This window comes from Pleuronectes platessa, chromosome 6, assembly GCF_947347685.1.
Source record: "Pleuronectes platessa chromosome 6, fPlePla1.1, whole genome shotgun sequence".
NCBI lineage: Eukaryota > Metazoa > Chordata > Actinopteri > Pleuronectiformes > Pleuronectidae > Pleuronectes > Pleuronectes platessa.
Window position 1 is genome coordinate 4718641 of NC_070631.1, and position 15019 is coordinate 4733659.

Below are 15019 nucleotides of genomic sequence, written 5' to 3' on the forward strand. Positions count from 1 at the left end.
TATTACTACGTGTGCACATTCTTCATCGAATCACCGCGGGTCCGTCTCAGCACCACTATTAAAGTAAGTGCGTGTGCGTGTGTGTGTGCACCAGTAATGGGGACAGCATCCTGCATCCACGTCATGACGTCATTACCCCTCATGGCCAATGAGGACGGCTCACGCGCATCAGGACCGATCAGGACACGCTTTATTTAGGTTTGATGCAGAGGAATGTCTCAACATCAAGGAACCAGAGGAACCAGTGGGTGTTGAATCCTCAAGGTCGAACTGGTCTGAAGCTCAGCACCAGAGGGGACATGCGGACTGGACCTCTCCGCCTCCATCACTCACACCCCGCTGCTGCAGCCCGGAGGTCGGTGCTTTGGCCTGTCCTCCACGGAGGAAGACAGATGTCTCCCCGGTGTCGGGACCTGCACATCCGGAGAATGAGAAGAACCAGGAGAGGAAGCCCGGTGCATGTGTTTGAATTCATGTCTTATTATTATTATATAATGTTCCTCTCGTCGTCTGAAGGTGTAACTTTCCTCTGAGGGACGTGGTGTCCGCTCCTCGTGTTCACAGCGGACCTTGATTTATCAATCACACAATTAAGGCACGCGGTGAATGCCAAGAGAGGAATCGAACTCTCTACATTCAGGAAGACTTCACTGTGACACCTCCAGATGATGGGTGACAGATCCACCACCGGCCTCTTCCAACAGATGTGACAGCAGACACAGGCCTCTAGATTTATTTTAATTCCATTCTGCATGTTTTTCTTATTGTGAGGATGTGATTCCTCCACATGGCCGGATTCATCTCCTACAGGGCCCTGGGGCAATAAATACAATGACCCCCCTAATACGTTACATGTTGTTTCACCCTTCAACCACCACTGAAACTCACTAGAAATGAAGTGGCATGTTTTTATGATTGATTGATCCGTTGTCATGTGTAAGTAATTCATTGTGTATTAGTTAGTTTTCATATTAAAGTATCTCAGCCTCTTTATCTCTGTCTGCGATGTTACGTTTTCCCCCCCGACTGTTTGCCTTGTCGCTATTTCTTCTTTTTTTTCAAATTTTTACTAATTTCCAAGAGAATTAAATTTAATGGAAAAAAATATATATACATTTATGAAAGTGATATTCATGAGTGTGTGATTTGGTGCAGCTTGATTGAATTTAAGGGGACGTTTGGGCCTTGGCGCTGGTATGACCCCTGCTGACTAACATTGTACTTTCACTTGAGTTATTCAGGGGAGAAAAGAAATTGGAAAGTGTTGACTTGGTTTCAGGAAATTAGTTTTCTTTTCTTAAAGTACTTCTAAGACGAGATAATTATACCTCGCCTGGGGTTTTCTAAATTACTTAACAGAACAATTAAGGCAATTTGACGAAAAACTTTTAAGCAAATGAGAAACACGAATTGAACGACAGTCCCCGTAGTTTGAGTAAAATCATGTGAATGTCACTTTTCAAACTAAAACGCAGAGTATTTTGACACCGTTACTCAATGCAGCTGATTAGTTTAGATTTGTTATCTTTGATTTCAAAGTGTTATGTAAATGTGACCTTTTTAAAAACCAAAACACTCTTGAGACATATAATTATTTCCTGGTCCATATTTAAACAGGAAGATATAACTGAGCAAACTGCAGGGAACCAGACATGAAATCTTTCCGGTAAATGCTATTTTCCTGTAAAATATTACCTTGAAACTAAAAGAGCCAACTTGCATTCACAGAAGAAACAAAACAAAGTATAATTGGTGACATATCATTTGAAAAATATTTTCTGGCAAATGAGATTTTGGACGATGTAAATATAACGGACCTGATTGTGTGCATTAAACCCCCAAAAAGTCATAATAATAAAACGTACAAACAGATAAGTATATCTTTAATAATGAACATGTTCAAATCTAAGAATGTGATAGTGACCTCTGATACAATGGATATTTAATTCAGGGGTGACTTAAAACTTTTTTTGCATAAATTTTCTATGTTCCAATACCGTAATATAACTCTGATTGCTCCACAGTCATACTCCCTCTCGGTTCTTTCACTCAAGCATACACACACACACACACACACACACACACACACACAAATACAGCAAGCAAGTTAAAAAAAAGTAAAGTCACAAACATATACCATATAGGCTAGTCTCTGGTGTCCATACACTTGACAATTAATCGGTTAAGTATAATGCTACAGTTAAACATTTTGAGGCGATCTCAGTTAGAAATGCCGGTACATTAAAGCTTACATTTTTCTGGGGATGACGTGGATCGGTTATAGCGATGAAAATGATGAGAATGCCAAGAATATAATGTTGTTAAGAAAGAACAAAGAGACAAAAAAAACACAGAAGTGACAGGCCTGGTGTTTTAAAAAGCAGCACATGCTACATTTTCTTCAGAATTTCAGACAGATAGCCCTGCGGGCACAGAGGGAAGGAAAAGTCAGGGAAATAGACAGAAAGCAAATGTTTGTGTTGATAAAACCACAACTCAGACGGAATATTTGTAGTTCCATCCTTTAAATAAAAATTAAAAAAAGAGAGAGAGGGACCGTCTTTAAGAGCGTTTTGTTTTCTAGACGGCGTTTCCCTGAATCTCAGGCTGAACATTTTGAGGTTCTGTGCTGGGGAACAACAAAACATTTACAATACTGCTCAAAAGAAATGTTAAGGCTCCGCTCCGGAGAGAGATACAATCCCAAATATCCTTCATTGTAATGTTGAATTGAAATTATTTGTCAGCCAGATGGTAAAGTTTTCAAAATATGCTTCTAACATTTATGCTTCCTACTGTCACAACCTTGCACTATTATGTCTACGCATACAGAAACTCTCAGTGTACACATTCCTCCAACAAAGTAAAACACCCCGGACATGAAAACCAGGGCATTAGAGAAGTTATTTTTTCTTCTGATAATATAAAATACAACTGGCCACACACACAGATAGCAGACATTTGTCAATAAAGTGTTGTTCACTCATTAAGATTAACCAATACAAGCACTTAACATTTCTCCAACACACAAACCACAAAGTGAACAGTCACTGAATATCAGCAGCATGTTGTCAAGAGTTTCAAAACAGACGTGCAGATAATTATACTTAGTTAAGAATGCGAGTTGTGGGGTAGCGATAGAGGCTAAAAAAATACAGGAAAAAAACAAGAAAAATATATATTATTGAAGCGATTCGACCGGTGGAACTAGCTTCATCCCTGCACTCATCTTAAAGACTGGGAACCAGGAGCAATGTGGCTCAAAAGTTTGACGTGGGCCAAAAGTCAACACAATTAAATAGAAAAAAATATTAGTTTTCAATTTCTTAATGTTCGTTTGTTTTCTTTTTAAATCTAAATTTCAGTACATCCATCCGAGCACAACCGTTGTTGAGCGGGAGAGTTTTCAGAAGCCGCCTTCTTCGGGTCACTACTGACGATCCTGAGAGGAAAGAGAAATAAAAACCGAGAAATTATCAAATGTGATCGATCAATATCACAGGGCAACACTAAGATCAATACAGCTAGAAATTTATCATCTGAATACTCAAACAGGACCTAAAGTCTGGATGGTTTTCATTTCCCGAACACACCTGATATTAACATGTGGTTTCTGTGATCTGATCTCTAGTGGACAGCTCTTGACTGGTATGAACGCTGTCAGATCAGATATAGATCCGATCACGCCAGACCACTTTCAGAGGTGGTCACACACAGACACTTCTGAATGGGTGAATAGTAAACTATACTGTAAAGTGCTTTGAGTCGTTATCAAGACCAGAAAAGCTGCTATATAAATACAAACCACAGGGACATCGGACACAGCAGTGTACTCAGACTGGGTAAAAACAACATAACTTGGTGTTTGTTAACAGAAATGACGTGTTTGTTAGTATAGAGCAGGGAGATGTGATCCTATCTGAGATCCACACAGACTCAGAGTTGTCCACTTGTGATCAGATCACAAAAAACAAATGTTAACACCAGGCGTTCATTTGTTTTCATTTCTTAAATCAATAAAAGACCCTTTTCCCAGGGAATAATTCATGGATCTTGATGAGAACAATCACAGTTCATTGCTTTTAATAACTAATTTTGATTTTATATACGATTTTACATAATATATTTTCATATCTTTATCTACTAACACTCAAATATTCCGTTTAATATTCTAATCTCATCCACATCACCCAGCCCCACCTGACAGAGAGAGAGAGAGATAAGATATCAGACTTTACCTGATCGATTCGGGATCGGCTCTGTAATGGGACGGGCTCATAGCCCTGTTAGAAATAAACAAATTCAGCGCATTATTGAAATGTCACATAATAATAAAACTCATCAGTTTTAATACTATAATCTTAAAAAGATTTTAAAAAATGATTTAATCAATGACTCAAACATACAACCAAGCAAGATGAAAAGAAAGCTTAGAAATAAGGGACTGTAGAGATATTATTATTATTGTTGTCATTGTCTTCCCTTCTGTAGAACAACAGTTATCTGGACTATAATCTTGAGTTATAAAAAAAAGAATTGTTCCAGTTCAATATTATTACATTATTTGGAAATATATATCGTTAGTTAAGAAAAAGGTCCAAAGAAGGTTATAGTCTTGTTAAAGTCCCTAAATATTCACTTATCCTAACACCAACGTGTACAAAGACTCAAAGAGATCTTACCTTCTTCACCACATCCTCCTCCTCCTGCTTCTTCTCATAGTGGGAGAAGTCATCAAAGATGGAGGTGGTGTGTTTGTACTGCGCAATAATCTTGAGCACCTGCTTGGCTTTCTCCAGAGGAACCTCTTGAGTGTCACGTGAGTTGGTGACTGGCTTGTTGTCATTGTTTTCCAGGCGAATGTGACGCAGCTGGCTATTAGGCACATCCTTAACAAACAACCAGTTCACGTCAAACTTGCCCTTCCACTTGTCCTGCGCCCAAACGCCGGCGCTGGTGCCGTAGTCCACAGGTGAGCGCATCTCCGCCACACCGCAGAAATGGCCGCTGCCGTTAACACTGTACAACAAGTAGACAGGACCTTTAGAGTTCATCCCTCTGAAGGCTGAGTCCAAGCGCTTGTTGCCGTGCTCCGTGCTGCACCAGATCGAGTACTTGATGGAGCGGTGGATGTCGTCCTCAGAGTAGCTCTTGATGATGAACACACGGCCGTTCTTCAGGTTCCAGTCAAACTCCTTGGGGTTGTAGCTGTGGGCCGCTCGAAGCTTCTCCAGCACGGGGTGGGACTCTAAGCCCGGCTCCGGAAGCAGACCCCCGCCCCCTCCACCTCCGTTACCAACACCGCCGCCGTTAGAGGAGCAGCCGCTGTCCATGGCTCCACCACCATAGCACATGTTGCGGTTGCGTGGGGCTATCCAGCGGGTCTGAGGTGTTGGAGCGGAGTTGTGGTTCTGGTAGGACTGCTGCGGAGGTGGAGGACCCTGCATGGTCATCTGCTGCACGAGGGACTGGGCAGACTGTATGGATTGTTGAAGGGGAGGGAGGAGACTGGGAGCATGGGAGTGAAGCTGTGGCTGATGCTGATGCTGCTGCTGGTGGTGGTGGTGATGGTGGTGGTGATGGTGGTGGGGGGGCAAAGGAGGGACCATCTTAGCCGCAGTCCCTTTATTATCCCATGTATCAATGTCCAAGCTGTGTTTCATGGGGGGTGGAGGCAGAGCTCCTCCAGGGATGGGTGTACCAGGCTTGTTCTTGGCCTTCTGCTGCTGCTGCTGCAGCTTGGCAGGTTTACTCGCTATAGCGGCCCACGATGTCGGTTTCGGGGGGGGCATTCCGATTGGTGTGCCTCCGTTGCCCGTGGCAACAGCTGCAGCCACACTGCCACCTCCACCGATCACAGAGCCGGCACTTTTCACACCAGAGCCACTTCCTGTCACATCCCCACCTATTTTTAGGCCCAGCATGCCCTGGTCTAGGCTGTTCATACCCGGAGCCTTGCTCAGGGTGTCACTGTGGAAACCCGTCTGCCCATCAGGGACCAAGGTGCCTCCTAGAGAGCTGGGCGGGTAGCTGTAACTCCCTCCATAAGCGGAGCTCTGAGTCTGCTGGCCCTGAGAACCACTGGTGCCCCAGGTGGAGAAGGCCGGGTTCTCTGGGAAAAAGTTAAACCTGTGAGGGTAAATACTGCTGCTGAGCCCCCCCGGCTGCCCAAACACTGTGTCGTGCATGAAGTGATGGTCTCCATTGTTGAGGGGGGCATAGGGTGTCAGGTAGGGAATGGGTGGGTCACCTCCAGTGGACCAAGGAGCTTCACTGAGAGGGTAAGGAAATCCAATGGAGGGGGCATAGTAGCTGGACAGGTATGGGTCTGTCATGGACTGATAACTGTTATTCTACAAAACAGAAGATAGATCATTTGTTAGGGCAACAGAACGATTGGAAAACAAGATGTTTAATGATCCAGATGTGTTCCCCACCTGGTTGGACTGGCCGGTGAGATAGGGCTCAAAGTCATTGTCATGGACCGTGTCCTTCTGGTGGAGGGAGCCATTCTGCACTGAAACTGGGAAGGCTGCAAAAAAATCATACCGGTGTCAAAGCTGCACATGAGCATTTAAAACGACTTAATGCAAAGTCTGTGAAGAAGCCTTAAATATCTGCAGTTTACAGTTCATCGTGTTACGGCCTCTGCACCCGTACTTAAACCTGCAGCCAGAGAATCCATTGGTTAACATGAATGATGTGAAGTAGAACATTTATAACATCCTGTCTAACGCAGTGTGGTCGACTGCTGGATAAATGTAACTTTAGGGCGCGTCAACCTTTTGAAATGTGCAAGGTGTTTACAATGTGTAAACAGTTTGCTCTTACAGGGATGTATGTTTAATCACAATATGTAATGAGGCAGAGCCTGTGTGTATATCTGTAGACATTTTTGGGACTATATCTGTTGACATAGACATTATACATGAATCAGCGCCATGCAAACGTTTTCAGACATTTGGATTTTTAAGTATGACGCAATTCCCAAGTATACTCTGCAGGGTGAGGACAAACCAAAACATACACCCATACTTATTAAGATCTCCCGATAGAGCCGCGGTCTCAACATCATGGGAGTCAGTGTAGTTACATGAAGAGTCGGAAGAAACAGAGACTAAAGAACAAACATCAAAATACACACAGACAAACTCAATACACACATGTGAGTCTGGGAAATTAAGTTCTCATTTTCTGCACATTTGAGGGATTATTCTATAAATAATCCTGATTTAGTTTGAGTGGCTGAAGCTAAGGTCAGAAATAGGATTTTTTTGACAACAATAACACTTTACAACTCCTCACAAACCTGAGCCTGAAGTTTCGGTCCACAACAAAACACTCTGCTTACTATTATTTTAATATGTTATATTTCCAGGTACCTCATTACATTATCTATAAATGCAAACAACTGCAGCTTTGTCTTGTCTCTTCTTCATAGTTTATTATATTTAGTGCTCTTGTGTATGATTTACTTATGTGCATGTACAGTTTTTAGTACATTTTATGTTTATTACATTATTTTTGCAGCTAATTAAATCCTTCTTATCTTCTGACGTGTTGCTGTAACAATCATTTCCCAATTTGTTATCAATAAAGAGAATCTATGCATCTAACGTGGGTTGTGAGCTGGTGCAGAAGGTGCGTGCGGTGCTGAACACGGTGACAGATCGATTCCACTGAGCCATCAAGAGCTCGGCTTCATGTTGTTGTTCTTACCTTTGCTCGCATCTTGTCCCTTCGATGTCTTGGTTGTATTGAGGAGGAGGAGGAGGAGGAGGAGGAGGGATGCATGTGGAAGGAGGAAGATAAAACACAGAAAGCCTTGCATGGGTCACGGGTGTTATGGAATCACATCACATATTCACCTGACATGTTTTTCACACTGTGCTGCAGAAAGGCATGCGGACGTTAAGAGGCTAAATTATGTGTTGTGGTCACTGTGGTCGCCACTGGGAGCTGTGGTCCAGGGCCTCCGTTATCTACCAGCTCTCCAGCTAACCTGCCTCTCAGCTGGCTAACTAGCTAGCTCACTAGCTGGCACCGTCTTGAGTGGGTTGAACACAGCGCGCATCTCGCCTCCCGGTGCGGGGAATTCAATTAAAAAATACCCGCAAACTGAGCGTGTGTGCCCGCTCCTCTTCTCACCTGTGGGTCGATACCAGCGGCAGACATCGTTCATCCGCCGGGTGTGTGTGCTTCAGCCCTGGCGAGACGTAAAGTGTGTCCGCCGTGTGAGAGGCTAATCACCGGAGGAGCTGCTCCGCGTCACTTTGCTAACACGCTAGCACCGCTAGCCGCAGCAGCCGTCAGCCGGTGTCTGCGCTCGGGGCGGACGGTTCAGTTTGTCGTGGCGCTGCTGCCGCTCCGCGCTGCCCTCTCAGCATCAAACCCGCGGCTCTTCAGTCCGCTCCGCGTGACGTTACAACACGACCAGCCTTGGTGGCCCTGCTCTTTGCCCCAATGGCAGCTACATCCGGGTTCTCAAATGCGGAAGTGACGACGGAGGCCAAATACGACGCGTCCGCTGCTACCTAGCAGCAGCAGCGCGGGAAATAACATGCAATAGAATAGGTCTCAGTGGTTCTCAAATTGGGGGTTGAAGGCACTCCAGGGGGTACCTGAGATTTAAAAATATTAGCATCCATTCAAAAATCCTATAGAAATAATAAATAAACAGTAAGTGTAAGTTCATATACTGAATTTATCTTTTGACCCAACCTGGCACACGTCGCATCTTTATAATGATCCCAAAAGAGGGCACTTTAAGTTGATAATTATTTTTATGTGCACAAATTATTATAAGTTATTTGTGTATATTTTTATTTCCAGATAGTTCAAGAGAGACCACTACAAATGAGCAATATTATGCACATTGAATGAGTTTTAAATGTTTAAATGGTTTAATAAATGATGAACTAATGGCATAGCACTGTTTATTACATCTTTTTTTTTTCACCTAAAATGCTTTGCGCTGGTTAGGGGGTACTTGGCTGAAAACATATTTCACAGGGGGTACATCACTGAAAAAAGGTTGAGAACCACTATGATAGTTTATACTAAAACATACTATGGTGTTAAAGTGAAATTTATGATAAAATACACTGTGGTGTTTCAGCTATATTTATACAAAATACACTGTGATGTAACACTTAAATTAACATTAAAATACTTAGCTTCATGATTTATTAATATGCTTAAACTAATTTAAATAAACAACACTGTTTTATAATTCAATAATACACTGAAATGTATATTTTTGAGGACGACATCCCAATTATACTTTCCAAACTTCTTTTTGCCTAAACACTGGCAAAAAAACCTGCAAAAATGTGTCAATTGATCAATAAATCAGGAATATGTCCAACAAAATGAGTAACACAAAAACTAGTGGTTTGTTGTAGATGTGGTTTATTTCACTGAATTATATAATCTACATATATCTTACTCTACAGAACTCGTGGCTACTTTTTCTAACTGAAATGACACAGAAATAATTTATACATTTTACATAAGAATCAGCTTCTTATTTTCTTTAAGACAACTGTGTTAAACCCAAGCACCCGCACACACACACACACACGTTCAGATTAACAGCCGTTAGAGGAGAACACATCATAAATAGATATATGTATTTTCTACAGTGTTATACTGGAAACTCTCCTCTGGACTCTGGACAGTGTTCTATTCACAAACAGACTGAAGCTGATGCACGATGAGTCCTCAAAGTGGTTTCATCTTCTGACTCGTTCCTTCGCTGCTTTTCCCAACCTCTTTCTTTTGAGGTTATTTATAATCTGGACAAAATTAAAGAAACATTTCAGATGCTGGACAAAATAAAGATGATGCAACTTTCACTGCTCGACTGGAGGCAAAGAGGAGTGATACCTACCCATCAAGTCCAGTCTTTACTAGAAGAACAAGTGAGGGGGTTTGGATGGATGATGAAAATCAGCATTGAAATTAACTATAATTATAAAATGGGAAAAGACGGACACAAATAAATACAAATAAAATATGTATAAAAACAACAAATGTAAAATAAAGTAAACATAAAAAATGGAATAGAGTGCATGTATATGTCAGGGGAAACACAAAGTCATGAATTAAATGATAAGAAAAAAAGGATATATTTGACAAATTAATGATAACTTTGATTATAAGTTGTCTCTTGTGTGTGTGGATCTCATTGATCAGGATACTTACAACTGTCTTCCTCTTCTGAAAAAGTGCTGACGACATAGCAGCCGTAAACAAATCCCAAGAGCTGTGGCAATGAATACAAAAAATGCATAATAGTTAATCACATGAAAGGAAAAGAATGTTTATCTTTTTTAATTTTATCGAAGCACAGTGATCATTGCAAAGTATATGTGTTTATATTGCTTTGACAGATTCTTTCGAGAGGCCTTGGTGATCCACACAGAGGCTGCAGGTTGGGCTGAGGAGCTCTGCTCACTCATCACCACCAGACATCAGGGAGATGAGGCGAAGCCGTTCTTACAGATTCTACTCTGTGTTCTACAATTTACATTTGCTGTCGCTAAGCAACAGTCCATTCCTGTGTGTGTAGATGTATTCTCATTGATACCGAAACACTATTAAATGGTGCATAAATATGCTTTTTGATTTACATTTTAAAAGCATCGTGTAGTAATTCTGTTCACACTTTGACTTGTTCAGTGTTTAACAGCGATATCACACAAAGCTGCAGAGATGAATGAGTCACGTAGGCGGATACTCACTGATGTGAGCAGCTGGACGATGCAGTGCAGGATTTCTATGTACTGGTACTCCAGCCAGCAGCTCAGCACCGTGGTCAGCTCAGGGTTCTGCTGGTGGTCCCATCCGGCGGAGGGAAGGCCCTCGCGCTCGCAGCCCGGCCCGTGGTCCTTCCACCAGGAGCGATGTGACGACACGCCGAGGGTCAGGACCTCGCTGTCCTGCAGGGATCAACCAGGTTGAAGGGATGTGAACGTTTCAGCTTCAGGTTCTAACAGATGTTTCAGTGTCATTAGACCATGTGTGTGTGTGTGTACAATACAACACATGCAAAGGATTTTGTCAAATTTGGTGGGAATATTTCTTTGGTATCTCAACATATATTTTCGGAGCTGATTGGTCAAAAGTGACAAAAGGTTGGTTTGAAAAACATATTTTAGAAAAGTACATGTTACTTACTGTTTTGGGATTTAGAGCAGAGTTACACTGTAGAGTCTGTTCATTGTGTGTGTGTGTGTGTGTGTGTGTGTGTGTGTGTGTGTCATTGGTTGTATGGGTGTTAGGCAGAAGAAAGGGCTGAACACAGTGTTTAGACGCTGTGTGTAGCTGTGTGAGTCTCTAATTATGTGACGCTCTCGTGACCATTAGACTTACCTTTGAAAGTCCTCCCAGATCCAAGTAGAGGCAGCTCACAAAGACATTCCAGCCGATCCACAACAGCGTCCAGAGCAGGTACTGAGCAAACAAACACAAAAACACAACAGTACAGAGGCCATGAATGAAACAAATTCTCCAACACTGTGTGACACGAGGCTCAGGTCCCCAAGATAAACCTGAGGTGTCATAATATGATTACAAGTGAAAAGAAAGACAAATATCTATGTTACACAAACCGTGTTTTTTAAACATTTAATCTGAATGTTATTGGTCACTACTTCAGGCCTCTATACATACTATCTCTCAGTTTAAGACTGGCACTAAACTATTCAACTGTAATTAAAGTCGTAAAAAATACAGCACAAGCAGCTTCAACTGGTAACCTGCCAATACATCGACATTACTACAAACAGTGAAAGACATGAAGAGTAACAGATCAGTGCCCAGGGTCATTTTACTGCAGAAACAAAAGTACTTTTGATACTTTACTGATAATACTCCTGTATTTTCTCCTAATATACTGAATGCAGGATCTTTGAGTTGTTGTATTGTTATTTTTACTCAAGTAAATTACGTCTTACACTTCTGACAGCATCCTTTTGTTTCCAGTCTTAATGCTAAGCGAGATAGAACTTTAGCTCTATACTGTACAGATGTGAGAGTGGTATCAGTCTCTAACAAAAAAGCTTAGTAAATCCGACCGTTTCCTTACCACGATGACGTATCGTGGTCTGTACTGGACGGTGCCGAACAGGCCCAGGATGACCACGATGATGTGGAAGAAGTTGATCATGATGGGTGCCCACTGGTAACCGAGGAAGTCGAACACCTGCCTCTCCACAGCTGTCATCTGGGGGGTGAACAGGAGCAGAGACAGAAACGATGAGTTATAAAAAGAGCAGTTTGTGTTGTGAGAGAGTGTTTTATTTTGCTCATGCCTGACACAAGGTTGTACATCAGAAGCCAAGGCCACTGAGCCCCAGGGGACGAGGCAATATGAGTGGGGTAATGTCCTCTGAGGAGGGGGGGGGGGGGGGGGGGGGGGGGCTTCATCAGTCAGAGATGAAGAGGAAGGGGGCAGGGTGGGAATCAGAGGGTGCAGCCCCTCATTGTTGTGGCTGTGGTGGTTTGTATAAGCACCTGCAGCTCCAACAAGCTTAATTTCAACAGATTTCATTTAAAAAATCATGTTTTCTCTGTGCTGCAGGATTAGTTACTTCCATTATTGATTCTTCTGAACTGTCAGAATATAGTGAAAAGGTGGATATAGTTCTCCACAGCCAAGTATGACATCATCCCATTGCTTTGCTTTTCATCCGAGCAACAGTTCAAAACCCACAAATGTTCAGTTTGATAATAAGCTACAGAAAAAACCTGTTCTAGAGTGAAAAAGTTAGAGAGAGAAAGGCGAGGACTTAAAAAAACAAACAACAACAACAAAGGAACTTTCTTATGAATGAAGCACAGCGCTAGTCAGGAGCTGGATTCATTAAAATGCAGATTTCACATGTTGTTCGGTTGTTTCCAGCGGTGCACGGAGGACAGACAGCGACAGGCCAGATGTGTTTGTGTCGAAGCATCATGTGTGAGGGAGAATAAACATCTTACCAGCTGCAGACAGCACAGGAGGACCAGCATGCATCTGGCGGAGCAGCAGCCCATCTTCTCAGGGAGGGTGATGATGCTGCTGCTGGGGAGGATGCTGGGAAGAACAACACTGGAGCGACTGGATCCCGAGAGGTTCTCAGAGCTTCAGATCCATTTCCAGGCGTGTGGGAGAAACGCACGGTGCACTTCACCTCGGGAGAAAAACACGCAGGGCCGTTCCTGCGTGGAAACTAGAGGGGAGGGGGAGGGTAGGAAGTATGAGGGGTGGTTAGTGCCACACCGCTGAGGAGGGGGGAAACCCTGAAGGACAAAGGCAGCTTCAGAAAGTCTGAGATGCTCAGTGAAACTCCAGGAGCTGCTGAGGCTACATCTTTACTTCTATGTTTCTAATGACCTGAGTTGGGTAGTAAGGAAGTACAAATACTTTGTTACAGATTTTTCAGGTGTCTATTCTTTACTTGAGTATTTATTTATGTGACAGATTTTTACAAATATCTGCCCTTTCGACCTCCTTATGTTTTCAAAACGGGCTTGTTCCTTTTGTTTGAATGCATTTGAGTGGAATAATCCAATTTACATTTTTTATTTTGCATCATCAACCAGCGCCTTTCACACATCGGACAGATATGAACCTATATGGACAATAACGAGAAGAGAAGACGATTCCTTGTTCTGTATCTGTCAGTGACAATCAGGCACAAACATGACGTGAATAATGTACCAAGCTAAAACAGAGGAGAGATAGAATCAATGACAAGAACAACGTGGAAGAAAGTGAAGAACAGGCCAACACTGATAACGTTGATAATGTTTACAACGAAGAAGAGCAACAGATTTTCCATCTCTGACCTTATTTAAATAAAGAAAACTTCATTCTAAACAGTGCACACATTTTCTCCTGGACAGTTGTCATGCTCACAAATCTGTTCTTGGTTTAACTATTTTAGTTGGGTGGTTCTAGGTCAAAAATATTTGAAATATATTAATGTTATATTAGTCTCAGCTTTGCACAGAGACAGCAGGAAGAAAACATGTAATTTTTGTATTTTTGTATTTCATAGCCTGTACTTTTATACTTTTAATTGAGTCATTTTTAACACAAGTATCAGTACTTCTACTTGTGTAAATAATGTGTATACTTTTACCCCTTCTGTCAGTGACCCTGCTTGTATACAGGGCAAAGCGAGTGCAGGTGTACACAGGACGTATTTGGTTGAGACCCACAACAACTGATAGCAAAGACAACACGTGTCAGCAGCATGTTCTTGACTGAACATCTGATTCTGTCGCTGTCCTTATGGACGGTCTTAATTCGAATCCTTCAGAAACCGTTGTGCAAAAACTCCTCTCCTTCTTCGCGTGGCACGGATTGACCCTCATACAGCAACACCGTCGTCTGCCCGCTGATAGGTAGTTGTTACTCCTCAATGCTCCACACTCACCAATAGGTGGTGCTAGTGGTGGAGGTGCAGGCTTCAGAGGTGAGAGTTACAAGGTTTGGAAAGAAAAGAATAAGGTAATCCTGGCCTACTTCAATATGGGCCTATTATATACTACACATACACACACACACACACACACACACACTCACACACATAAAGAAACATGTGTATATGTACATACTACATGTGGCATTCATTTACTACACTATATCATATAATATAATTTATATTAAATATCAATTAATATCATGTCACAAATCAAATAAGAGCTGATAAAATAAAATTCAATAAAACTAAATAAAATATAAAGGCTAATATAAATGAATATCAAGTCAGAAATAACAGAGTAAATATAAACAACTGTTAGATTTAACAAAAATAAAACAAAAAAGAAAATATAAACTATTATCAAGTAACAAATAATACAATTATGAAAAATACCAGAAAGATAAACACAACTATGGTAAAATAAAATAAAATAAAATTCTTCAAGTCAATATCATACATCATGACGCTAAATGACTCTCATCAGCCTCTGGAATGAACCACAGGCGGAATAACGCGCCTGTAGCTGGGGCTGATGAATCCTG

General features: G+C 41.9%; 2 protein-coding genes across 2 annotated transcripts; both read right to left on the minus strand.

The window, feature by feature from the left end:
• Window positions 1-1866: 1866 nt before the first annotated feature.
• Window positions 1867-8360, minus strand: ythdf1 (YTH N6-methyladenosine RNA binding protein F1). The gene is made up of 6 exons (XM_053425671.1): window positions 8149-8360; window positions 7720-7747; window positions 6438-6532; window positions 4683-6353; window positions 4239-4283; window positions 1867-3442 (listed from the first exon to the last, which is right to left on the minus strand). The coding sequence occupies exons 1-6, from the start codon at window positions 8173-8175 to the stop codon at window positions 3431-3433; spliced, it is 1878 nt and encodes a 625-aa protein (XP_053281646.1). The 5' UTR covers window positions 8176-8360; the 3' UTR covers window positions 1867-3430.
• A 1551-nt stretch (window positions 8361-9911) lies between these two features.
• On the minus strand, window positions 9912-13041 carry LOC128443043 (sodium/potassium-transporting ATPase subunit beta-1-interacting protein 3). Its single transcript, XM_053425741.1, has 6 exons — window positions 12988-13041; window positions 12092-12229; window positions 11377-11457; window positions 10746-10943; window positions 10207-10267; window positions 9912-9967 (listed from the first exon to the last, which is right to left on the minus strand). Exons 1-6 carry the CDS (start codon window positions 13039-13041, stop codon window positions 9912-9914), a joined length of 588 nt encoding a protein of 195 aa, XP_053281716.1.
• Between the last annotated feature and the right edge of the window lie 1978 nt (window positions 13042-15019).